Genomic DNA, 26,626 nt, shown 5'->3' on the forward strand with positions numbered 1-26,626 from the left:
CAAATTTGAACTTTAGCATCATGAAATAAGCAAACAAACAACTATGGTGATAGACTACATCTATAATTAAGAAAGCCTCTAGAATTTTCATTAAAATACTTCATAAGTTTGTAACTATATGATTTTAAGGTGGCATGTTAAAGAGACAGGCAGGGAAATAAGTTAGAAAGTCGTATTTAGAATCATTCCAAGCTTATTAAATACAGCTTCTTTGAAGACAATAAGGAAAGGAAAACTTACTGAGAGGTCATCTCCACGAAGGACATTCCCTGAGAGGTCGAGATGAGTGAGGGTGGAGGCAGTCAGTGGGTTGGCACTGAGTGACTGAGAAAGGCTGTTCACCCCTGCAATGTCCAGAAAATCCAGGCTCAGTTTCCACTTCAGAATACAAAATGAGGTTTCTCAAATTGCAGGACTGAGGTTAACCATAAGCATTGTCCCCAAAAGGTGGCATTAGGATTGTGTCCTCTCTTGACACACCCTCCGGAAGAACAGGTTAGTCAAAGACATGACCACTGAATCAGAAGGAGCAATGGAACGAGCTCCATGTTGCTCCACAGCAGATGTGTCCAAGCACATTCAGGACTTTATCTAGAAGGATGCAAGCAATCTAATTGGCAATGTTTATGCTGCTATTACTCCTGCCAGATATTCTTGACCTAGTACATGATATCTAAATGATCCATGCCCAAATTCAGATAATTTAGTCTCTTTAAAGTACTGAGAAGTCAATAAAGATGAATATATAGCTCAAAGTAAATGTATTAAACTCAAGGCAAAATTTGGATTGAAATGAACTTTACAAAGAATAAGGAGATGACCTGTACACAAATAAGCACAAAAGAAAAAAACATCATTAACACCCTATACACTCTTTACATACATAACATGAATGGCTCAAGTTAAGTCAACTTAACTAAACTGACAAATCTACCTCGGAAAACAAAGATTGAATGCATGAGAAGGGTGACTGTGGTGCATGAAGAAAGTTAAGTTCTATTACATGTGGGTTTATTGACATAGGCCAACTAGTCACGATCTTCTAGTGGGTGGATTATTATCAAACTACTTCTTCCCATTGGGAGTAGACTCTTCTGTGGTGTGCTTTATAAAATGGGAGCCCAGATGAGTCTGGTTACTCATGTGGGTTCAATCCACCACTATATCACTGAAGATTACTCTTAGATAATGGGAATACAGGATATAGCAAAGCTCTTCTCATCTCTACTAAAAGCCCATGATACACTCTGCTCCCTACGCTAGAGTGCCATGGCATCAGCCTAGCTCACAGCAATCAAACTCTTGGTTCAAGTGATCCTCCTGCCTCAGCTTCCCAAGTAGCTGGCATCCGCCACAACACCCACCTAGTTTTTCTATTTTTTAGTAGAGACGGGATCTTGCTCTTGATCAGGATGATCTCAAACTCTTGAGATCAAGCTATCCTCCTGCCTCAGCCTCCCAGAGTGCTAGGATTACAGGCATGAACTACCATGCCCAGCCCCAAATTGGGTATGCTTTTATAAATTATTTTATTTTCCTTGTTTTTCAGTAAAATTCCTTTTGCAAATCCCAGCCTGTCTCAATATTCCTAAAGAGAACCAGAAAAGGAAGTTTTTATCTACACCTGGCAAGAAGATAGAGGGTAAAAAAAAAAGGTCTTTATTAAAATTAAAATAAAAATCTACTCTTTACACAGAGTAGGCTTCCCAATAAGACAGATCTGGTTATGGTAACAAGATCTGATGAAGGTACTCCAAGAAAATTGCTGAGGGCTATATAGGTAAGCCTCCCGCTGGGGGCATTCCCTGCTACAAGTTTAGAATGTTCCCATGTGTGGACTAATGAAGGGCTCACTGTCTTATCCTCCAGCTTTAGAGAGGAACAATTATAAGAACCCATTCCATATGTGCCCAATAAAGACTAATTAGCCATTTCTCCTTAGCCAAGGAAGAGTGCACATTTGGGCATTTAGTACAAGGAAGAACTTCTTGGCCATCAACTCAACATTTATTAAGTGCTGATACAACGTTTATAAAACACTGGGAATTAGGAGATAAATGTAAATAAGATCTGTATTTTACCCTCAAAAAGTACAAAGACCATTAGGGAAAAATTTATTGGACTCTAAGACAAAAATTCAGTGATAGACAAAGAATATTTACTCATTTCAACAAACTTTTTTCCTCTTTTTTGAGGCAGATCTCACTCAGTTGCCCTGGTGGGTAGTGCCATGGCATCATAGCGCACAGGAACCTCACACTTTTGAGCTTGCACTCTTGGCTCAGCCTACTGAGTAGCTGGGACTATAGGCAACCTCCACAAAGCCCAGATATTTTTTTCTGTTTTTAATAGTGACAGGGGTATGTCTCTTGCTCAGACTGGTCTCAAACTCCTGAGCTCAAGCAATCCACCTGCCTTGGCCTCCCAAAATTGCTGGGATTATAGGCATGAACAACCATGGTCGGCTTCAACAAACCTTTATTGTCAGCTCAGCACCTGTAGCACAGTGGTTACGGTGCCAGCCACATGCACCAAGGCTGGAAGGTTTGAGCCCAGCACTGGGCCTGCTAAACAATGACAACTGCAACAAGAAAATAGCCGGGGGCATTGTGGCGGGCACCTGTAGTCCCAGCTACTTTGGAGGCTGAGACAAGAGAATTGCTTAAGCCCAAGAGTTTGAGGTTGCTGTGAGCTGTGACGCCAAGGCACTCTACTGAGGGCAACATAGTGAGACTCTGTCACAAAAAACAAACAAACAAACCTTTATTGAAAGCCTAATGTGTACCAGGCAAAGGCTTCTGAGTCCCAAGAGATAGCATTTCACTTTTGAAAGGCCAATTTAGTGGGAGACACAATAGCTCAATAATTGCTGTTCAGTAAGGTAACAACTATCAAAGGGGCAAGGAACAAGAGCCTGGAGAAGAGGAGGTGGAAATTTAATTAATTGGGTTAGATAAGAGGAATCTACAGTGGCCTACAGAAAAGGTTAATATCTAGAGATTATCTTCTATGATTCTTTAAGTGGCCAACTTCCCTTAGTTTGTCCTATTAGTATTTATGTATTTTTAAAATGGAATAAGTGCGTCCAAAACATATGGAGAACACCAGACTCTCATCAAGAAAATCATTTCTAAAATCATTTCCTTAGTGAAGTGTAACAAAACTCAGTAAATAAATTCTAAAATTTGAAGGCCAAATTAGTCTTGACAGCAAAACGCTCCTTGACAAATGCAGGCGCTTGGCAGTTGGCCAACATGTGAATAGACTCTGGAGAGAATCACGTTATCAGCTCAGCTTCATGCTACTGAAACAGAATGGAGTCCCCCCAACCCCCGGAGCCAACGTTCACATGAGCCCTGTGTTAATAAGCCCACTAATAGCAGAAAATTAAAAAAAAATAACTTTGGGGAAAAACAATTAGCATTTCCACAACCCAAACTAAACGGGTGGACATGTCATCCTCAGTTCTGCTATCTAGTGATTTTGACCATTCTTCCTATTTATTGCTGTAGTGTTTACAGCTGGAAAAAGGTGGTACCAGATGGCCCTGCCTTGACATAATCTGGCAACCAGCAGGACATTCGCGAGAAATCCAGAAAACTAGCAGTTAGCTAACATCTGAGGTAAAGAAAGGGTATTCGGAGGCATGGGGGGTGCTATGGAGAGGTTTCTCTCCTTCTTGTGTTTTTTTTTTTTTTTTTTTTTTTTAGTTTGTCTTGAATCATTGAGCTATGAATATAAATGGTTTTTGGAGACCAAAATGTAAATGTTAGTGAAATTCTGCAGAAGTTTTAACACTGCAATTTAATTGAGTTATTTTAAATCTGAAAACCTTTCAGATCCTATGTAAAAGACTATAAGAAATTTTTTAAAAAACAAACATTTCAAGATATTCATCTTGGAAAAGACAACTTAAAATTCTTCAGGTAACATGCTATAAAACAATACTACCTTTCAGAACACAATTTTTGATGTACACATATTTTACTGCGGGGAAGAGATAAATGGGGGTAGACCTGTATTTGTAAAGAATACTGGCAATGTGAGACGGTCCTCGCCCTGAGGATGCTGAGGAGCCCAGCTTTGCCCATGGAGACCTGGCTGGGCAATGTTGGGGGCCAGCAGGAACATCATCAGGGAGGGTGACACTGAGGGGCCCAACCACACTCACCCTAGGAAGGAAAAACCATCACTACTTCCCACTATTTGTTTTCCAGTAATAAACAAATGAATTAAAACAAAAACATATAATCAAGAATTATAGATATAATCATGTTTTTCAAAAACATTTCTATATTATAAGACTTGAACTAGACCTAAGGAGTACATGACAAATAATGAATAGTCTAAATAGGTAGAGAAATCTTATAAATGAAGAAAAAAAGATTAACACTGTAAATAGAGAAAACAAACAAAAGATGTCCCCAAAGGAAATACAAAGGAACGACAGGGATAGGAGGGGGTAGCAATGACATAAACAATACCTAAAGAAACCAAAATTACAACATCAAAACACTTTTGTTTATTTGGTTGACAAATAATGAAAAGGAAGAATAATATGCCATGCTGGTGAGAATGTGAAGAAATGTGTACCATATACTTACTTGAAGGATAATTTGTATGTTTTCAAAAAGCTCTAAAAAATGCACATGCTCTTTCACCTAGCAATTCTACTTACAGGAATTTATTCTAAGGCAAAAATTAAGAATATGATCAATAACTAGCAACCAAATTCATTTTTGAAAATGAAAAACTAAATGTACAATAACAAATTACTAAAACTATGGAACATAATTCCACACCCTGAAATATCAAAGTGATCATGTATTTACTGACACAAATGATCACACACACTATGGGGTGAAAGTTGATGAAATAGTAAGGACACTATATTACCACATACACACATAAGTGTTTATATTATACATATGTATCTAAACAAACTGTATAGGCAGGAACATTATGAAAGGAAGAATCGTTAACAGGGGTAGTCTTGTAAAGCTTTGCTACTGGGATTGAAAGTAATGTTTCCTTTCTTATTTATACTTTTTGGTATCTTCTAAATCATTACTATAAATGTGTAATTATCAGAAAAAGGTTTTTATAAAAGTGATTTACTGAAGTAGAAAAGCAATGATGGAAAGGAGCTAAACTCAGTTTTAAGATCTGTAGATGGTTTGAGGCACTAGGTCAGAAAATACTGACTCTTGGCAAATTCCCTTCAGTATTTTAATGCCTAAATCGTAAATATGTGCACACAAAATCATGGGACTTAACTAATCCCAATCTCAAATCATTCTTAGTATAACTGCATATTCAGAAGAATGTATGATGGGACGGACATAAAATCATCAAAGAACAGCTTTGCATTTATCCAAGGCACAGTCAGTGAGAGCCTGGACAGTGCCAGGACGTAGCAGTGAATAAGGCAAAGCCCCTACTGTTCAGAAACTTCAAGGCTAGGACACAATCAAATGCAACGGGAAACACACTAAGACAGAGGAATTTACAGAGGTCCTGAGCACAGAGAAAGGAATATCCCATTGTGCGAGGGGTAGTGAGATGAAGTTGCCTGAGAAAGCTTCAAAGACAAAAGTGAGATAGAAGAAGAATCTTACAGAATGGGCAGCAATTCAGGGGACCCCCAGGCAGGGACACTGGGGTTATCTGAAGCCAAAATAAAAGGTACTAAAACATGGGACAGCACAAGAAGAGGGTGATAATGGCGAAGGTGGGGGTGACAGTGGTGGCAGGGCTGGTATTTATTACCCTTTTGCCAGAAACTGCACTCTACATATAGTAAATCATTTAGCCCTAACTACCTGTGAGGTAGCCCTAACTACCTGTGAGGTAGCCCTAACTACCTGTGAGGAAGTAATCTTTTGAGGCAGAGTCACACTTTGTTGCCCAGGCCAGAGTGCCATGGTGTCAGCCTAGTTCAAGCAAGCTCAAGCAATCCTCCTGCCTCAGCCTTCCAAGTAACTGGGACTATAGGCACTTGCCATGATACCCAGCTAATTTTGCAATTTTTTGTAGAGACAGGATTTCCCTCCTGCTCCCTTTGAGCTCAAGGGATCCTCCTGCCCCAGCCTCTCAAAGTGCTAGAATTACAAGTGTGAGCCACCGTGCCCAGCCTAGTAAGTAATTATTCTTATTTCTACTCTTATTGCTAGCTTACAAATGAGACAACTTGGGAACAAATAAATTATAAAAGCATGTTTACACTAAGTGAAAAAGTCTGAATTCAACTTTAGACTATCTAACTAGAGAACTGACATTCTCAGCCACTACACACACTGCCTCCAAAAGACAGTGATCTATATAAAAAATAGCAAGCTGTTAAATTCAAGAAACTTTCACTGAAATGTTGTCCAGGCACTGTGCCAGATCCTACAGATAATAGAGATGAGAGAAGCACAGGCCACAAGGAGAGCCCCAGTCTAGCAGGAAAGACACAATATTTATAGAATGATGTTATATATATAATCTCAAGTAAAACAAAGGAAATAGTAATTAATTCTCTTCTGGCCTCAGGAACAGGGACTACATTTCAGCAGAGATGATCACAGGTAAAGATTTTATAAAATAAATGTAACTCTACAATAATAGCATTTGATAATACTACAAAAAAAAAAAATTTAAGGCATCCAGAGCAGAATATGAAGGCATACAAAGGCACAATGAATACAAGATAATTTCTTTTCTTTTTCTTTCTTTTTGAGACAGCATCTCACTGTCACCCTGGGATAGTGCCATGGCATCATAGCTCATGGCAACCTCAGACTCTTGAGCTCAAGTGATTCTCTTGCCTCAGCCTCCCAAGTAGCTGGGACTACAGGCGCCCGCCACAATACCCTGCTAATTTTTCTATTTTTAACAGAGACGGGGTCTCACTCTTGCTCAGGCTAGCCTTGAACTTGTGAGCTCAGACAATCCATCCACTTCAGTCTCCCAAAGTGCTTGAATTATAGGCGTGAGCCACTGTGCCCAGCCAGTAATTTCTATTATTGAGAAGGTGTGAGATGAGAAAAGAATAGAGAATTGACAGAATGGAATGAGTAATGGGATCAAGGAAAGGAGTAAAGTTAGAAATGGACCTGGGGAGAAGATAAGGCAATCTCAAGAGACAAAAACAGAAGGCGTGGAGCTACTTCAGGAACTCAGGAGTTAGACCCAATAGTTTTCTGGAAAGCAGACACCATCTGACAGTTGAGAAGGCCTACTGGCTAGCCTAAGGATGAACCAAGAGAAACACAACCAGGTGCCTCTGGAAGATGAGGCATGAGATTAGAGGCAGTCACGTAAGTGTTCTCTGACTCAAAGCTGAAAAAGTTAAAGAATGTATGTGTATCTCAAAATTATTCTCTACTACAAAATCACTCAACTTTAAAGCATCAGAATTGAATCACATTATCTTTATCTTCAAACTGCCAAAGTAATGTAATGTATTTATTTTTAAATGCAGGTACAACTCCTTGGGTGATGGGTACACCAAAAGCCTAGACTCCCCACTAAGCGATATATACCTGTAACAGAATTCAACTTACATTTCCTAATAAATAAATTAAAATAAAAATTGTTTTAAAAGAATGACATTAATAAATGGAAAATAAATAAATAAATGCAGGTATACAACTAAATAATAATTCTTAATATTTAAGTTAGTAAGTATGGTAGGACTATTGCACATACAAAGTCAAGTAAATAGAAAATACTGTACCTTTAGGTGATAATGAGGTTTTAGATAAATTTAAATGCTTCAATCCCTTTGGGAGTTTGGCAAATTGAATACTTAAAGAGGATATACCTGTGAAGGGAAAAAAAGATTATTAGAATTTTCAAGTTCTCAGAATTGCATGTTGTCTTACAATGCATGAAAATTAACTTATATTTAATTCCAATGGAAGTGATATTTCTTTCTAATATCAGACCTTGTTTTCTAATCATTTACCATCATGCCTTCTTTCCTTTCTATCCTACCTCTACGAAAGGAGAAGGGAAAAGATTGTTTAATTAAGCCTAACAATATCCGAAACTTTCCCATTAGCGATATCTTTCTTTAGGCCAAGTGTTACCCTCTTCTCATCGCCCAATTTAAAGTTTAAGTTCTCTTGGGAAGAATGATATAATTTTTCCCTACTTTTCTTCTTAATGAGTTGATTGCTCTTCTAGATGAGCAGATGTATGCTATTTAATTATTGCCCTGAAGAATGGGGTAACAGTAACTATTCAGATAATAGCAGATGGATTCCAATACTTAACTGGCTATGGTAACAACTTCAGAGCATCAGAGTATGTTTTAACTTCTTAAATGTCAGTTTTGTAACTATGAATTTATAGTAACTAGGAATTTATAGTATTAAAATCAGATATCTTGGCCAAGCACAGTGGCTCACAACTGTAATCCAAGCACTCTTGGGAGGCCAAAGCAGGAGGGTCACTTGAGCTTAGGGTCGCTTAACTTTAAAGCATCAGAATTTGAATTACATAATGTCTTTACCTTCAAACTGCCAGAGTAATTTATCCTTATAAATATATTATAGTGGCCAGCCCGAGCAACATCTCTATTAAAAATGCCTGTAGTCCCAGCTACTTGGGAGGCTGAGGCAGGAGCCAGTAGTTGAGGTTGAACCCAGTAGTTTGAGGTTGCTGTGAGCTAGGCTGATGTCATAGCACTCTAGCCTGGAACAACAGAGTGAGACCCCGTCTCAAAAAATAAATAAAAACAAAATAAAATCAGATATCTTGTAAAATTAATGGCCAGAATGGGAGACTGGGAACACCAAATTATTCATCTAAGGATTACAATGAGCACAGACTGTTTTCTGAGAGGAAATAAGTAATACATAAATATTATGCCTTTCCTCCAGGCCCCTTCAACTGACCTTCCTTAAACAACACTTCAAATTCCAGGAGCAATAATAAACTACTGTGCTTGTCGCTGCCCTAATACATAATTGCAAATCCTCCACAAATCTTATGAAAATGTGCAAGTTAGTTCTTGAAACTACATAAAGGTCATGCAGCTTGCATAAGCCTTGAAATAGTGTATCCCCAAGGATAGCGGGTGTTCTGGGAGACCCTGCCTATTTCCCCAGGGTGCTTTCATTGTCAAAGAAGTTTGAAATTATTGGACCAAATAATATTAAACAGATTTTTTTTTATCAGAATATATCCAGAGACTGAACATGCAAATCTATTTTATAAATCATAATGTGGGGCCAGGCCTAATATTTAGTTGATACCTTCTTATAAAAGAATGAATTACCAATAAGTTAATGGGGAAAGATGGAAAAACTGTTAAAAATGATTAAGGCACACTTGGAGAGCTTTGTTAATGTTCCTTTTTGGTTTTGGTAGTGATTTCTGGGGTAAATAAAAGGCTTCTCTCTTCTCTGTTAGAAAGCATATAGATTTGGACATTGTAGACGGTAGAACCTAGGGGAGTTAAAATTTTTAGATTTCTACCAATTTTTATAGCTTCACTACAAGAGTTTAGAAACACTAAGAAAAATAAATAAGTACACAAATAAAATACAAGGAAATATTTCCACTTCAAAAATAGGCTGAGAGAAAAGAATCAAGAACCAGGAACATAAGAACAAAGGGATGTTGGAAAAAAATGGAGTCAATGCCCCCAACTTTTGAATGAGTCCTAAAATCTAAATCTATCCAGGGGTCCTCAAACTATGGTCCGCGGGCCACATGAGGCGGTGTGATTATATTTGTTCCCATTTTGTTTTTTACTTCAAAATAAGATATGTGCAGTGTGCATAGGAATTTGTTCATAGTTTTTTTTTTTTTTTTTTAAACAATAGTCCGGCCCTCCAATGGTGTTAGGGACAGTGAACCCTCTATTTAAAAAGTTTGAGGACCCCTGAATATTGTTTTACCTTGTCGAACTATAAAAATATCAGTTAAATATGGCTGAAATCATGAATCCAAAGAAAAATATTTTTAGTTTTGCAAGTATCACACACAGACTTGGCATTTCCAAACATTAAGGCATAATATGGAATAAGCCAATGTTTTTCAAATAGCATGAACAAAAGGGTTTCCTTCTACTTCCAAAGGAAATCTAGATAACGAAATCAGAAAATCACAAACGCCTAGAACAAACGGTATTAGGTACCCTTCTGCAAGCTTGTCCAAACGTATAGACAGTTTCCTTATCTTAAACAAAAATAATAACATTTGTAACATTCATAAGGCTACCTCCTAAATCAAATGACGTAGTGAAAAGCTAATGATTATTATGCACTATGTGCACAGTGTGTGAAATCCTATTCTTATTTTTTTGTGTGTCGCTTATTAAATCCTTAGAATATCTTTATGTGGGGCGGCGCCTGTGGCTCAGTCGGTAAGGCGCCGGCCCCATATACGGAGGGTGGTGGGTTCAAACCCAGCCCCGGCCAAACTGCAACCAAAAAAAAAAAAAAAAAAAAAAGAATATCTTTATGTGGTAGGTACCCTAACCATCTATTTTAAAGATTAGGAAGTTGAAGCAAAGAGGAGGTAGGTAACTTGCCCAGGAACATTTATCTGAAAAGCAGTGGAGCCCAGAATTAAACCCACAAATTCTGACTCCAGAACCCACTGATATACACACTGAGAGGTATGACAAGACAGAAAGCACCAAAGAATATAAGCAGCAATCCTAGAATCTACTTATCTTGTGTGCCAGGTCATATCAGAGCCATTACCAAAGAGTTGGAAAAAGAAAAAAATACTGAGTTATGTCAAGTCAGTACAAAACCATCTGAGTGAGCTAGGATTCTTTAAATGACACGATCAAATCTGCAACAAAATGAAGGGAGGAAATAAGGGCAAATATTCCCAACAAGGGGAAGATCATAAAAATTAGGGTGATAGAGAAAGATAACTAGGAAGACTAGAACATGGAGTGTGCAATGCTTAGGGAAGTAAAGCACGTGATATGAGCAGAGGCAGAAAAGCTGCCTTCTGTGAAAATACTCAACTTTGACACAAGAAGTGATGCCAGATTCAAAGAGTTAGTCACACGACTATGACCTAAGAACACCCTGGTTCAGGAACTTGGTCACCTCGCAGGACTCACCACAAAATTAGTTAATATTCAGATCCTTTGCTAAAGCAAGGGTTTTCAAGCCTTTTCTACCTTGATAAAAAAAACAAAAACAAAAAAAAAAACAGATTTGACATCATCATGCAAGAATCTTATAGAAAAATAAATATATACACATTAGTATCAGAGAAAATAACCTATGTTTTCTTTAAATAATACACTGATATTTTCTATTCTATTCCTTTTTTTTTTTTTTTAATGTTTGTCACCAACTATAAGACTGATTTCATGGCCTGCAATCTGTTTTGACCCACAGTCAGAAAACACACGGGTTAGATGAAGGCCAAGAGCAAGCTGGTGAGCTGGTGAGCAGGTGAGCAGGTGTGGCCTTGCAGCCAGGATAAGAATAGCTTATGTATGTGTGTGGTCTGTTCACCACCTTGTATGGCTCTTGCAGACAGCAGGGCATCCAACGTTTGAAGTTTCCTCACACGTACTGCACCTTTACTTACTAAATCATACTCTAACCTCCCTCACCACAAGCCCCTTAACAATCAGAAGGCTGCAGGTCTGTCCTTTATATACAGGTGTGACAAGAAGACTGAGCTCTAAATAACAGGCATTTGCTGGATCAAATAATCACGTCACAAAACAAGGAGCTAAACTTTCTCTCTGAGAGCTTCCAAATAAACCTCTGAGTGAATGGTTAAGGCACAAAATCACAGCCTGTTTGATGTTTAAATTCCTCAGAATTTTAGGCTTCTTAGCTGAGACCCCCTTTGCCAAATACTTCTTTGATTTTCTTACACATAATATTCTCTGGTTTAGTCTCTTTTATATACTAAACAATTAAATTATACACTCTGCTTTCATCCTTTTTATTGCCTAAAAAACTTAGAAACAAAAATTACTACAATTTTTCTCTAGATTGAAATTTTAGTATGTTATAATCAATTGGCTTTCTTATGATATGTCTACCCATGAGGAGAAAAGCTACCAATCATCTTCAGATATTTAGCCTGAATAAAAATAACCAATAAAGAATGTGGGATCAGGAAGCTCGGCCCAAAGACTGAAGAAAAAGGGGAAATAGTGGTGTTGGCAGCTGTCCATGAGCCCTGGCAAATTCAGCAAATAAATGAATCTAGAAGGGGAAAAAGGGAGAAAAGTCGTGGCCTATGAACATGTTTTCAAGAATGCCAAAATCCAAGGTGCGTAAGCAGAAATCACACTGGAGGGGTGTTACGTGCACTTGAGGCTAACAGAAGCATGTTTGGAATGATTCATGATGACAAGACCTGGAATCAGGTTGCACCTAAAGGAAAAGACACAAAACCAGGTCTCAGAGGCAAGAAGACAGAGGAGAAAAGGAGACAAACATCATCTCTGAACGTATATTCTCACTCCATACAAAAGAAATCTCGGGGGCCAGGCCCCAGGCTTCATACCTGTCATCCTGGCACTCTGGGAGGCCGAGGCAGTTGGATGGTTTGAGTTCAGGAGTTTGATGCCAGCCTGGGCAAGAGTTAGAATCTGTCTCTCTTAATACTAGAAAATAATAGCCTGGTTGGCACTTGTTCAATGTGGCTGCACCTCAGAGAACAGGAGGCGCACAACAGGGAAGGACAAAGGGCAAGTTCATTTTTCCCTTTCCACACACCCAAACTCAAACAATATGTGGTCCTTTAGGTCTGGCTTCTTTAACTCTACATGATGTTTTTGAGGTTTGTCCATGTTCAAGCATGTGTCAGAATTTCTCTTCTACTGTGTATTCCACTGTACTTACATGCCACATATTATTTATCCACTCACCAGTGACAAGCATCTGGATTGCTTCCAATTTGGGGCTATTCTAAATAATTCTGCTGTGAACATTCACTAACAAGTCTTTGTGTGGACATATGTCTCATTTCTCTTGGGCAACATACCTAGAAGTGGAATTGCTGGATCATATGGCAAATGTGAGTTTAACTTGTTAAGAAACAGGCTAACTGGCTCGGCACCTATAGCTCAAGTGGCTAAGGCACTGCTGGCAGGTTCGAATCCAGCCCAAGCCCGCCAATCAACAATGACAACTACAAACAAAAAATAGTTGGGCATTGTGGCGGGCACCTGTGGTCCCAGCTACTTGGGAGGCTGAGGTAAGAGAATCACTTAAGCCCAGAAGTTGGAGGTTGCTGTGAGCTATGATGCCATCGCACTCTACCCAGGGCAATAGCTTGAGGCTCTGTCTCAAAAAAAAAAAAAAAGAAACGGGCTACCTGATTTCCAAAGTGGCTGTACAATTTTACATTCCCATCAGCAACATTTGAGTTTCTGTTTCTTCACATCCTCTCCAACATTTATTTTGATTATAGCCATATGACTGGCTGTGACATGGCACCTTGTCCTGGTTTTAATCTACATTTCCCTAAGGACTAAGGAGTGCCCTGTTCCTGGTCCACTCTGCATTTCTTTCACTTCAGGATCTGCCTTCCACAACTACCTCCCCCTACAAGATTTTGTTGTCATTAGATAAATATGATAAAGAACTTCCCATCTTAAAAACAAAACCAAAGTATACCCGTCTATAAAAAATTATCTCCATAATTTCCATTTTGTCACATACATCTTTCAATAATATTTGACTAACAGAGAAACATTTGTATTTCCTAAGAAATTAGCATACCTAGGGAAATTCTTACCCCATACTATGCATCCATTATTTTCAGCTTTGGCTCATTCAATGAGGTTGTTTTTCATGTGATCTACTTTTGTAACTCAGGCTCAACCTTCCCTTAGATTCACTACTTTAGATGCTGAGAAGTTACTTGAGATTTTTGCTTGAATACCAGATGAATGTCTTTTTCAACACAGAACAATGTCCATATCAGAAACAAAATAAAAACTGGCCATCTATATCAATATCTTGCACTTAGCTTTTAATTACTAGTACTTTTTTAGCAAAGCTGGAAAACATGTGTAACAGGAAATGAAATTGAAAGTGCCCCACTAGAAAGCAACCAATTCCTTCTTAAACCTTGTTCAGCAACATTCTACTACTAAGAATTCAAATCTCAAGTTTCCCTTTCTAAACCTATTTGACTCCTCCCTCAACCCACATAACACTTTCAATGAAAGTGAACTCTAGTCCTTCAACCTTCTCCTATTCTCACAGTCAAATCTTGTTAAATATTAAAAGATATTTCAGGTAGGCAGAATTCTATGAAAGTTTCCATGATTCTCATTCCTGGTGTACATGAACTACATAATTTCCTCAAGTATTAGGGAGGCTGGTGAATACTGCAGACACTTGAACAGCATGGGTTTAAACCACATAGGTCTACTTGTAGGCAGATTTTCTTTCACCCTGATACAGCGAGACAGACCTCCTCTTCTTCCTCTTCCTCGTCAGCCTACTCAACATGAAGATGAGGATAAAAACCTTAATGATGATCCACTTCCACTTAATATGAGGTAATCAGTAAATATATGTCCTCTTCCTTATGATTTGCTTAGTAACATTCTCTTTTCTCTAGCTTACTTTATTGTAAAAATACAGTATATAAAACATATATGAAATATATGCTAATTGACTATGCTATCTGTAAGGCTTCTGGTCACCAGTAGTAATGTTTTGGGGAGTCAAAAGTTGTATGTAGATTTTCAACTACTCAGGGAGTTGGCACCCCTCATCTCGATGTTGTTCAATAGTCAACTGTAATAGGTTATCATTACCATGACTAGCTTACTAACCAGTTGACTTTGAGTTTATCAAAGGGAAACTGTCCTGGGTGTGCCTGAGTTAGGTAAGCTGTTTAAAAGCAACTAAAACAATAGACAGATGTGCTCAAACACAAAGCAAACTGCTACATTGTGAGCAGAGTAGGCCACAGGGAACAGACTGTTCCAGGATCACAGGCTTTAAGAGCTGGAAGTGAGGCTGGCGCCCGTAGCACAGCGGTTACAGCACCAGCCACATATACCAAGGGTGGCCGGTTCAATCCCAGCCTGAGCCAGTTAAACAATAATGACAACTGCAACAAAAAAAATAGCTGGGTGTTGTGATGGGTGCCTGTTGTGATGGGTCCCAGCTACTTGTGAGGCTGAGGCAAGAGAATCACTTAAGCCCAAGAGTTTGAGGTTGCTGTGAGCTGCGACGCCATGGTACTCTACCAAGGATGACATACTGATACTATGTCTCCAAAAAAAAAAAAAAGAGCTGGAAGTGGTCCCTGCCAGGAAATAGAAAGAAAATGGGGCCACAGTCCCACATTCCCAAGGAAATGACTGTATTTTGCCACATATTATATGCTCCCGTGTGAAATGCATTCTCACACTTTTGGCCCCAATTTTTAAGAAAACACTCCTTGAGAAAGTGGCTAGCTCTCTGGTGGAAGAGATATATCTGGGAAGTGCTAATAGCCCCTGTAAATGTGCAGATTGCACTGCTCTGTGAAGGCTGCGCCTTTCCTTCTTCTCAGGAGCCCATCTCGCCTCGCCACCTCAGGTGCCACGGCCATGATAGTCACATGCATGGGCAGCAAAATCGGAGTTTCTCAGGCTGCTCAAAAGGCAGCCAGGCAGGTCCATGGGGCCTGCCTAGGGTTCTCAATCTCTCCAGGCAACTGGGTCTTGGCCCACATGACTGCACCCCACCTTGCCATCTCCACCACGGCCCTTCCCCAGATTGGAGCACCTGGCATAGGCTGCTCCTGCCCCTCCTGCCGGTTCCCAGATACTCCCAGACTAGAAACCCCCCCCAGGCTGGCTGGCTCAGCCTGGAGGCCCACTAGGCTTCCCTGTCCCCAAGCCACACTACCCATGTACAATGTTCATTCCTTATTTTTCCCTCAAAAACTTGGAGAAACAGTTACACATTATACACGGCAAATACAGTAATGCCACCAATAACCAATGAACTTAAGGAGGAAGGACTACAGGTCACGGATGAGACTGCAGCCCTTGCTGACAACTTAATTTCAATTTTTTTTTTTTTTTATTGTTGGGGATTCATTGAGGGTACAATAAGCCAGGTTACACTGATTGCAATTGTTAGGTAAAGTCCCTTTTGCAATCATGTCTTGCCCCCATAAAGTGTGACACACACCAAGGCCCCACCCCCTCCCTCCATCCCTCTTTCTGCTTTCCCCCCCATAACCTTAATTGTCATTAATTGTCCTCATATCAAAATTGAGTACATAGGATTCATGCTTCTCCATTCTTGTGATGCTTTACTAAGAATAATGTCTTCCACTTCCATCCAGGTTAATACGAAGGATGTAAAGTCTCCATTTTTTTTAATGGCTGAATAGTATTCCATGGTATACATATACCACAGCTTGTTAATCCATTCCTGGGGTGGTGGGCATTTAGGCTGTTTCCACATTTTGGCGATTGTAAGTTGAGCTGCAATAAACAGTCTAGTACAAGTGTCCTTATGATAAAAGGATTTTTTTCCTTCTAGGTAGATGCCCAGTAATGGGATTGCAGGATCAAATGGGAGGTCTAGGTTGAGTGCTTTGAGGTTTCTCCATACTTCCTTCCAAAAAGGTTGTACTACTTTGCAGTCCCACCAGCAGTGTAAAAGTGTTCCCTTCTCTCCACATCCACGTCAGCATCTGCAGTTTTGAGATTTTGATATGTGCGCCATTCTCACTGGGGTTAGATGATATCTCAGGGTTGTTTTGATTTGCATTTCTCTAATATATAGAGATGATGAACATTTTTTCATGTGTTTGTTAGCCATTAGTCTGTCATCTTTAGAGAAAGTTCTATTCATGTCTCTTGCCCATTGATATATGGGATTGTTGGCTTTTTTCATGTGGATTAATTTGAGTTCTCTATAGATCCTAGTTATCAAGCTTTTGTCTGATTGAAAATATGCAAATATCCTTTCCCATTGTGTAGGTTGTCTCTTTGCTTTGGTTATTGTCTCCTTAGCTGTACAGAAGCTTTTCAGTTTAATGAAGTCCCATTTGTTTATTTTTGTTGTTGTTGCAATTGCCATGGCAGTCTTCTTCATGAAGTCTTTCCCAAGGCCAATATCTTCCAGTGTTTTTCCTATGCTTTCCTGGAGGATTTTTATTGTTTCATGCCTTAAATTTAAGTCCTTTATCCATCTTGAATCAATTTTTGTGAGTGGGGAAAGGTGTGGGTCCAGTTTCAGTCTTTTACATGTAGACATCCAGTTCTCCCAACACCATTTATTGAATAGGGAGTCTTTCCCCCAAGGTATGTTCTTGTTTGGTTTATCGAAGATTAGGTGGTTATAAGATGTTAGTTTCATTTCTTGGTTTTCAATTCGATTCCAAGTGTCTATGTCTCTGTTTTTCTGCCAGTACCATGCTGTCTTGAGCACTATGGCTTTGTAGTACAGACTACAATCTGGTATGCTGATGCCCCCAGCTTTATTTTTGTTACAGAGAACTGCCTTAGCTATGCGGGGTTTTTTCCGGTTCCACACAAAACGCAGAATCATTTTTTCCAAATCTTGAAAGTACGATGTTGGTATTTTGATAGGAATGGCATTGAATAGGGAGATTGCTTTGGGAAGTATAGACATTTTAACAATGTTGATTCTTCCCATCCATGAGCATGGTATGTTCTTCCATTTGTTAATATCCTCTGCTATTTCCTTTCTGAGGATTTCATGGTTTTCTTTATAGAGGTCCTTCACCTCCTTCGTTAGGTATATTCCTAGGTATTTCATTTTCTTTGAGACTATGGTGAAGGGAGTTGTCCTTAATTAGCTTCTCATCTTGACTGTTATTGGTGTATACAAAGGCTACTGACTTGTGGACATTGATTTTATATCCTGAAACATTACTGTATTTTTTGATGACTTCTAGGAGTCTTGTGGTTGAGTGTTTGGGGTTCTCTAAGTATAAGATCATGTCGTCAGCAAAGAGGGAGAGTTTGACCTCCTCTGCTCCCGTTTGGATTCCCTTTATTTCCTTGTCTTGCCTAATTGTATTGGCTAGAACTTCCAGCACTACGATGAATAGTAAAGGTGACAGAGGACAACCTTGTCTGGTTCCAGTTCTAAGAGGAAAAGCTTTCAGTTTTACTCCATTCAGTAAAATATTGGCTGTGGGTTTGTCATAGATAGTTTCAATCAGTTTTAGAAATGTGCCACCTATGCCTATACTCTTCAGTGTTCTAATTAGAAAAGGATGCTGGATTTTAACAAATGCTTTTTCTGCATCTATTGAGAGGATCGTGTGATCTTTATTTTTGCCTCTGTTAATATGCTGGATAACGTTTATGGACTTGCGTATGTTAAACCAGCCTTGCATCCCTGGGATGAAGCCTACTTGATCATGATGAATGACTTTTTTGATGATAAGCTGTAATCTATTGGCTAGGATTTTGTTGAGAATTTTTGCATCTATATTCATGAGTGAGATTGGTCTGAAATTCTCCTTTTTGTTTGGGTCTTTTCCTGGATTTGGTATCAGCTTGATGTTTGCTTCATAGAATGTGTTGGGGAAGATTCCTTCTTCCTCAATTTTTTGGAATAATTTCTGCAGTACAGGAATAAGCTCTTCCTTGAAGGTTTGATAGAATTCTGGTGTGAAGCCATCTGGACCAGGGCATTTTTTGGTTGGAAGATTTTTTATTGTTTCTTTGATCTTGGTGCTTGAAATTGGTCTGTTCAGGAGCTCTATTTCTTCCTGGCTAAGTCTAGGGAGAGGGTGTGATTACAAATATTTATCCATTTCCTTCACATTGTCAAATTTCTGGGCATAGAGTTTCTGGTAGTATTCAGACATGATCTCTTGTATCTCTGTGGGATCAGTTGTTATTTCCCCTTTATCATTTCTGATTGAGGTTACTAGAGATTTTACTTTTCTATTCCTCGTTAGTCTGGCCAATGGTTTATCTATTTTATTTATTTTTTCAAAAAACCAACTCCTTGTTTCATTAATTTTCTGAATGATTCTTTTGTTTTCAATTTCATTGATCTCTGATTTGATTTTGGAGATTTCTTTTCTTCTACTGAGTTTAGGCTTAGATTGTTCTTCTTTTTCCAATCCCATAAGATCTCTTGTGAGATTGTTGATGTGCTCTCTTTCTGTTTTTCGAATGTAGGCATCTAAAGCGATGAATTTTCCTCTCAAAACCACTTTTGCAGTGTCCCACAGGTTTTGGTAGCTTGTGTCTTCATTGTTGTTATGCTCAAGGAAGTTAATGATTTCCTATTTTATTTCTTCCTGCACCCATCTGTTATTCAACAGAAGATTGTTTAATTTCCATGTCTTTGGGTGGGGTGGAGCATTTTTGTTAAGAGTTGAGTTCCACCTTTAGTGCCTTATGGTCTGAGAAGATACAAGGTAAAATTTCAATTCTTTTGATTCTGTTGATATTTGTTTTGTGTCCCAGGATATGATCAATTTTGGAGAATGTTCCATGGGGTGATGAGAAGAATGTATATTCTTTATCTTTGGGATGGAGTGTTCTATATGCGTCTGTCAAGCACAGTTGTTCTAGGGTCTCATTTAAATCTCTTGTATCTTTGTTTAATTTCTGTTTAGAGGATCTGTCCAGCTCTGTAAGAGGAGTGTTAAAGTCCCCTGTTATGATGGTATTATCAGATATCATATTGCTCAGACTGAGTAAGGTCTGTTTCAAGAATCTGGGAGCATTCAAATTGGGTGCCTAGATATTTAGAATTGAAATGTCTTCTTGTTGTATTTTTCCCTTGACCAATATAAAGTGACCATCTTTGTCTTTTTTGACTTTAGTTGCTTTAAATCCACATGTATCTGAAAATAAGATTGCAACTCCTCTTTTCTTCTGAATTCCATTTGCCTGAAAAATTGTCTTCCAACCCTTGACTCGGAGCTTTAATTTGTCTTTTGAAGCCAGGTGTGTTTCTTGCAGACAGCAAATGGATGGCTTGTGTTTTTTAATCCAGTCAGCCAGTCTATGTCTCTTCAGTGGGGAATTCAAGCCATTAACATTTATTGAGATAATTGATAAGTGTGGTAGTATTCTATTCGTCTTATTTGGTGAGAGTCCATTGCTTAGTTTTATCTTTTGCATCAGTGTGGAGGTTAGGTTCTGTCCTTTGATTTCTGAGTTCTTACTTTGCTGCTGATCCATTGTGGTGGTCAGTGTGCAGAACAGGTTGAAGTATTTCCTGTAGAGCTGGTCTTGTTGTGGCGAATTTCCTCAATGTTTGTATATCTGTAAATGATTTGATTTCTCCATCAATTTTGAAGCTTAGCTTAGCAGGGTACAGAATTCTGGGCTGGAAATTGTTCTGTTTAAGTAGATTAAAGGTAGATGACCATTGTCTTCTTGCTTGGAAAGTTTCATTAGAGAAGTCTGCGGTCACTCTGATGGATTTGCCCCTGTAGGTCAACTGGCGCTTACTCCTGGCAGCTTGCAGAATCTTTTCTTTTGTCTTGACTTTGGACAGGTTCATCACAATGTGTCTTGGAGAAGCTCGGTTAGAGCTGAGGCGACCTGGGGTCCGATAGCCCTCTGAAAGCAGTGTGTCAGAATCTTTGGTGATATTTGGGAAATTTTCTTTTATAATATTCTCTAGTATGGCTTCCATTCCTCTGGGGCATTCTTCTTCCCCTTCTGGAATTCCTATAACTCGTATGTTGGAACGCTTCATAAAGTCCCATAATTCTGACAGTGAACGTTCTGCTTTCTCTCTCTTCTTTTCTGCCTCTTTTACTATCTGAGTTATCTCAAGAACTTTGTCTTCTACCTCTGAAATTCTTTCTTCTGCATGGTCTAACCTGTTGCTGATACTTTCCATTGCATCTTTAAGTTCCCTAATTGACTGTTTCAGTTCCTTCAGCTCTGCTATATCCTTTTAATATTCTTCATATCGTTCATCTGTTATTTGATTCTGTTTTTGGATTTCCTTTTGGTTATTTTCCACTTTATTAGCAGTTTCCTTCATTGTTTCCATCATTTCTTTCATTGTTTTCAACATGTGTATTCTAAATTCCCTTTCTGTCATTCCTAGCATTTCTTCATAGGTGGAATCATCTGTAGTAGCTACCTCATGGTCCCTTGGCGGGGTTGTTCTGGACTGGTTCTTCATGTTGCCTGGAGTTTTCTGCTGATTCTTCCTCATGAGTGGTTTCTTTTATCTGTTTCCTTGCCCTAATTTTCCTTTTACTTCCTCTTGCTCTTTAAGTTCTCGTGCCTGTGGAAGTTGCAGGTGGGTTTAGACTGATTCAACACATGTGACCACTTGCCGATTTTCCACTGTTTCAGTCTTCCTCTTGGGGTCCAGAAGTCTCTAGCTGACTCCCTGTATCCGTGCAGGGGTGATGATAGGCAGATCCCACCAGCCAGAGATGCCTGGAGTTCTATCTCCCCAGACTCACGGTGCCCAGATGCAAGAAAGCTGTTACTCGGCTGCCATCTTGCTCCGCCTCCCTCCTCTCCTCAACTTAATTTCAATCTTGTGAAAGAGACCCTGAGCACAGAACCCAACTAACCATACCTCTGCCCATACTACTGACCCAAGGACACTGTAAAATAATTGTATATCATTTTTAAGCTGCCAAGGATGTGGTGATTTGTTATGCAGCAATAGATAACTAATAAGATATTTGAAAAACAGTATCTTCCTTTCCTTTCATAATCACAGTTCAATAAAAAGGAAAGCCAGTCATAAAATTTTAGCATTCGTATTTTCGTGAAAGGGTGAAAAGAACTAGAAACCAACGAGAGCATCAAAAGCATTTATAATATAATTACAACTTAGCCTGATACTACTCTTGAGGCACGGCTAAAATAAAAGTGCCTAATCCTCTTACAATTCTGGCATCAAAGATAACATGAACACTGCAGTACCTCTATCCTCCAGTGGGTTGCCAGCAAGGTTAATCGTGTGGAGTCCTGAGTTGGGATTATGTGCTAGAGCACTGGCCAATTTTTGTGCAAAATCTCTGCAAGAAAACAAAACAATAATATTAAATAACACAAATTATAAAACTGTTCAAATAAAACATTTGAAGCTTAGAATAGAGTGAGATCTAAAAGAGAAACCTCCCTTAAAATATTAGTCTATATATCATGTATTTGCTAATACCTATTAACACTTCATTAGAATGTAGAGCCAGAATATAGTTCATTTTGATCGGCCAAAAGCAAATTGTGTGTGTGTGTGTGTGTGCGCGCGCGCATATATAAAATAATATAAATAATAACAAAAAATCACTATTTTAGTTATGTTTAACGTGAAATAACATACTAAGTGCTATGCATATGAAACTGTCAACTTTCCTTACTTATCAGCATTAAAATCTTTGTTCTAACAGATTCTAACTCTTAATGCTCTTAACAGTAAGGCTTAGGTAGTAACTTCTAAACCACTAAATAAAGACTATGTAAAAGAGTTAACTTGAAAAGGGTGAGATATGACTGAGACTGATAAAAAAAAAGCAATAAAATCACCAGCAATGATGATAATAAAAGACACACATAACATCTACAACGTGAAAGGCATTTTTTCAAGTACTTTACATAAATTAATTCATTTGTCCTCATTGTTTTAATTCTATAAAGGAGACCCTATTATTATTATTCCCATATTAAAGGTAAAGAGATTGAGGCACAGAAAGCTTAAACAAGGCCACAAGGCATCTGGCTCAAGGGTGAACACTGTTGGCCACTACACTGTGTACCCTCAAAATTATCAAGGCTGGATGTAGTGGTTGATGTCTGTAGTCCTAGCACTTTGGTAGGCTGAGGCAGGAGTACTGCTTGAACCCAGGAGTTCAAGACCAGCATGAGTAAGATCTCATCTCTATCAAAAACAGAAAAAATTAGTCAGGCATAATGGCAAGTGCCTATAGTCTTAGCTGCTCAGGAGGCTGAGGCAAGATAATCACTGAGCCCAGGAGTTTGAGGATCAGGTTGCAGTAAGCGGTGATGATACAAGTGCACTCCAGTTCAGGTGACAAGGCAAAACCAGGTCTCAAAAAAAGAAAAAAACCAAGTGACACAACAGTAGGAGATCTCATCAGATTCTTGGGCTACATAATAATGATTGGAATCATGGGGGGTTTTTTCTTCAGAAGAGATAGCACTGTGTATATGGGTAGCCCAACTTTCTTTTAAACTATGCATGAATTAGAAGGGCAAACAGTATAAAGTTTTAAAATAACATATTTACATATTCAGGAAAATACTCACGTTCTTAGTCCAGCATTTTCCAACACCAATTCTTCCAGTCGATTGGACCTACTCACCACCCTCAAGATCTGTTCACAGACATCAGTAGACTGTAACAGAAAACATTCTTTGATCACTCCATAAATCTAAAGGAAAAAGCTTCTCTTTGTTGTTATAGATCTATGGAATGTAACATTAATTACATTTCATTCATACATTCAATCATTCATTCTATAAAGCTTGAATGAGCACCTACTACTTTGTGTTATCACAATGAAGATACTAAGACTACAATGACATAGAGGAACAAACTCCCTGCCTTCAAAAGTATGCATCCAGCAGAAGAAACAATCAAGAAAAATGCTACGGTCTGAGTTTGTGTCCTACCAAAATTAATCTCCAATGTGATGGTATTACCAGATGGGGCCTTTGGGAAATAACTAAGTCACAAGGGTGGAGTCCTCATTAATAAGATTACTGCCTATTTTATTTAACAACAACAAAAAAAAAGTCCCAGAAAGCTATCTTGCCCTTTCCACAAGGAAAGACACAGCTAGAAAGCACCAAAAGGCATTCAAGAACCAGAAAGCAGGCCCTCACCAAATCAAATCTGCTGGAGCCTTGATCTTGCACTTCTCTGCCTCTGACACTGTGAGAAATAAACTTTGTTGTTTGTTATAGAACCCTAAGGGACTAAGACAAAAAAAAAAACAAACAATAACAATAAAATAGAAGAACATTTTGATAGTGCAAATCTAACTCAGTCTTGGGAAAACTCAATGATTTCCCATAGGAAGTGATGTCCAGAATGGAGAACTAAAGACTAAGTGGTAATGATGATGATAATAATATTGGAAGTATCTTTTACTGAGGTCTTACCATGTGCCAGGCAGTGAATTAAGCCCTTTTCATAACTAAGAAAATTAAGATATAAAGATTTACAGATGCTATGTACTTTGATCAGTAGGCTTCAGTAAGTAGTTGATAAATGCTAGCGAGATGCTCCTATCGGTAGTCTCTAGAAGAAGGTAAAGAAGGAAACAACCTAAAGATAAGAAAAACTTACATACATAATTGGCTCCTGTGTTAATAAACATCATGTTTTTTAAATAGCCATTGTGTAGTTATATAACAATTATGCCTATGGAAATATTTTAAGTGCTTAGGATATAATGTTAAACAAAAAATACATAATTAGAATAAAATGTTAACAAGATTATAGTGATTAAAATGAGTAATATATGTAACAAAATCTCGAGGGACTATGAAAAATGAAGAGTTGTGCCCTGGTGATGGAATTGTGCATAATTTTTCCTTTTAATCTTTGTTTTTTAATGTTTCTATGTTTATTTATATCATGCCTTATTCCAAAACTAACTTAAGGGGGTTCCTGACCCTGTACATGTATTATCTATACATTAAAACCTGACTTTAAAATCTCTTTACAACTTAGGGTCTACTTAAATCCTTTATAGATATTTTCAAAAAGAAAGGAAGAGAGTAGCCATGGTATATGATAGTCAGATCACTTTATTTTCTTAAAATACTACAAAAAAGAAATAGTTCTTTGACTTATCAGATCCCAAATACCTAACTGGGTTAATCATAATTGGAAGGGAGTCTAAAATATAGCACAAGTTCCCTAGCCAAATATACTTAAAACCTAACTTGGAAACACCCAAAGTCTCACAGCATCTAAGGGCTCTCATCATTCTTAAATGCTGTTTGATTCCATTTGGTCTATAATGCCACTTTCACACTATTCCTGGGTTTCTAGTGTGTCAATCTGATTGATGAGGGAAGAGAAAAAGTAATTCCAATTGACCTGAAGCCTGAAATTCACATGATGCTGACAGTTATGATTTTCAAATTGGTAATCCCCTTATCAGGATAATTCTTTGTCTGATAACATCTAATGTGCAAGGAAACTGATCTTATTCTGTGTTGTCATGATAAAAAGTGATTACTTAGATAATGTTTTGCAGTGATTATTCTAATTCCCAGAAATAATCCTTGGAATCATTATCATTTCTAGGCAATCTTTCAGAGGACCCAGAAAAGTAATTTCTGGGCTTTGAAGAGTTAATGGTCATTGGAATTATAAATACTATGATTAAAATTTATTAAAGAAATTTATGAAACTGTGTCCAACGTTTCTTTAAGATGCCAGCAGGGGAGAAATGTAACAAGTCATTTGATGATTACATTTATTTTACTAATTTTTATTGAGTGCCAATTATATGAAAAACATTATTTGCTACAATGAAGAATACAAGAGCTGTCTGGAAAATATCCAGATGTGTCATATGAAAAACAGAGACATACATGGCTGGAAACTTTCTGGACAGCCCTGATATAGAGATGTAGATTTAAAGAGATACACAAACAAACCTGCACACTAAGTAAAATGTGATAATTACAATAGTACTTTCCAAATGTCTACATGCTCAACAGAGAAAGAATTTTTAAAAAATGCATACAATAGTTCATCCAGAGCTTGCCTTTACTATTAATAAAAATCAAACATATATAGCAAAAACTAAAATCACCACAAAGAAACAAATGAAATAGTGCAAAATAAATTAATACAGAACCTTAGAGCTAAAAGAAACTATATACATTGTCTAGTCCAACCACATCATTTTTAAAAGACTAAAAAAAAGATGCAATGATGCTCGCTAACTTGCTTGAATTACAAAACTAATGAAGTCAGGCAAGACCCCAATTCTATTACTGTTTTAATAAATCAAGAATACTGGAAAGAAACATAGTCCTAATTGCAGAATACTTGGTAGCTTTTAAAAAAAATCCTTTATTTAAATTAGGAAGAATGACTACCAATTTGTTTCATAAGCACAAATCATATCAATAAATCGTATTTTTCTTGTGGTACCTGAGGTAGGAGGCTTTTATTTGGGCAAAATTGTGTCTAGGCACAATTTGAACCCAGATAGCTCATCTAAATTGAAAACAAGCCACGTATTTCTGCCACACACTTCATGTTTAAAAAGCCAAAGATGTTCTTCTCCATATTGTCCTTTCCTTCAAATAAATAGGATGTAGAAACCGTTCTGAGATTGTCCATTTCCCGCCAAAGGGGAAAGCATCATTTCTTTTTAACTTTGGGTGAAAAATACGAAAAATTTAGTACACTTTTTGAAGATTTGTAGATTGTTATCCACAAAAGCCATTTTTCATTTTAAGATATCAAATATTAGGGCGGCGCCTGTGGCTCAGTCGGTAAGGCGCCAGCCCCATATACCGAGCGTGGCGGGTTCAAACCCGGCCCCGGCCAAACTGCAACCAAAAAAATAGCCGGGCGTTGTGGTGGGCGCCTGTAGTCCCAGCTACTCGGGAGGCTGAGGCAAGAGAATCGCTTAAGCCCAGGAGTTGGAGGTTGCTGTGAGCCGTGTGACGCCACGGCATTCTACCGAGGGCCATAAAAAGTGA

The 26,626-nt window shown here is 38.3% G+C and overlaps 1 protein-coding gene across 6 annotated transcripts in view; it reads right to left on the reverse strand.

Annotated features, from left to right (window-relative positions):
- The window catches only part of CARMIL1 (capping protein regulator and myosin 1 linker 1), a 346,904-nt gene that overhangs the window by 138,658 nt on the left and 181,620 nt on the right, over positions 1-26,626 (reverse strand). For all 6 annotated transcript variants that reach the window (XM_053602593.1, XM_053602591.1, XM_053602592.1 and 3 more), the window contains exons 10-13: positions 23,198-23,286; positions 21,854-21,948; positions 7,721-7,807; positions 241-344 (exon numbers count right to left, since the gene is read on the reverse strand). In XM_053602593.1, coding sequence (XP_053458568.1) covers positions 241-344; positions 7,721-7,807; positions 21,854-21,948; positions 23,198-23,286 — 375 coding nt within the window. The remainder of the gene's footprint in view (positions 1-240; positions 345-7,720; positions 7,808-21,853; positions 21,949-23,197; positions 23,287-26,626) is intronic.

The sequence above is a fragment of the Nycticebus coucang genome, chromosome 9, assembly GCF_027406575.1.
Source record: "Nycticebus coucang isolate mNycCou1 chromosome 9, mNycCou1.pri, whole genome shotgun sequence".
In the NCBI taxonomy this organism is placed as follows: Eukaryota; Metazoa; Chordata; class Mammalia; order Primates; family Lorisidae; genus Nycticebus; species Nycticebus coucang.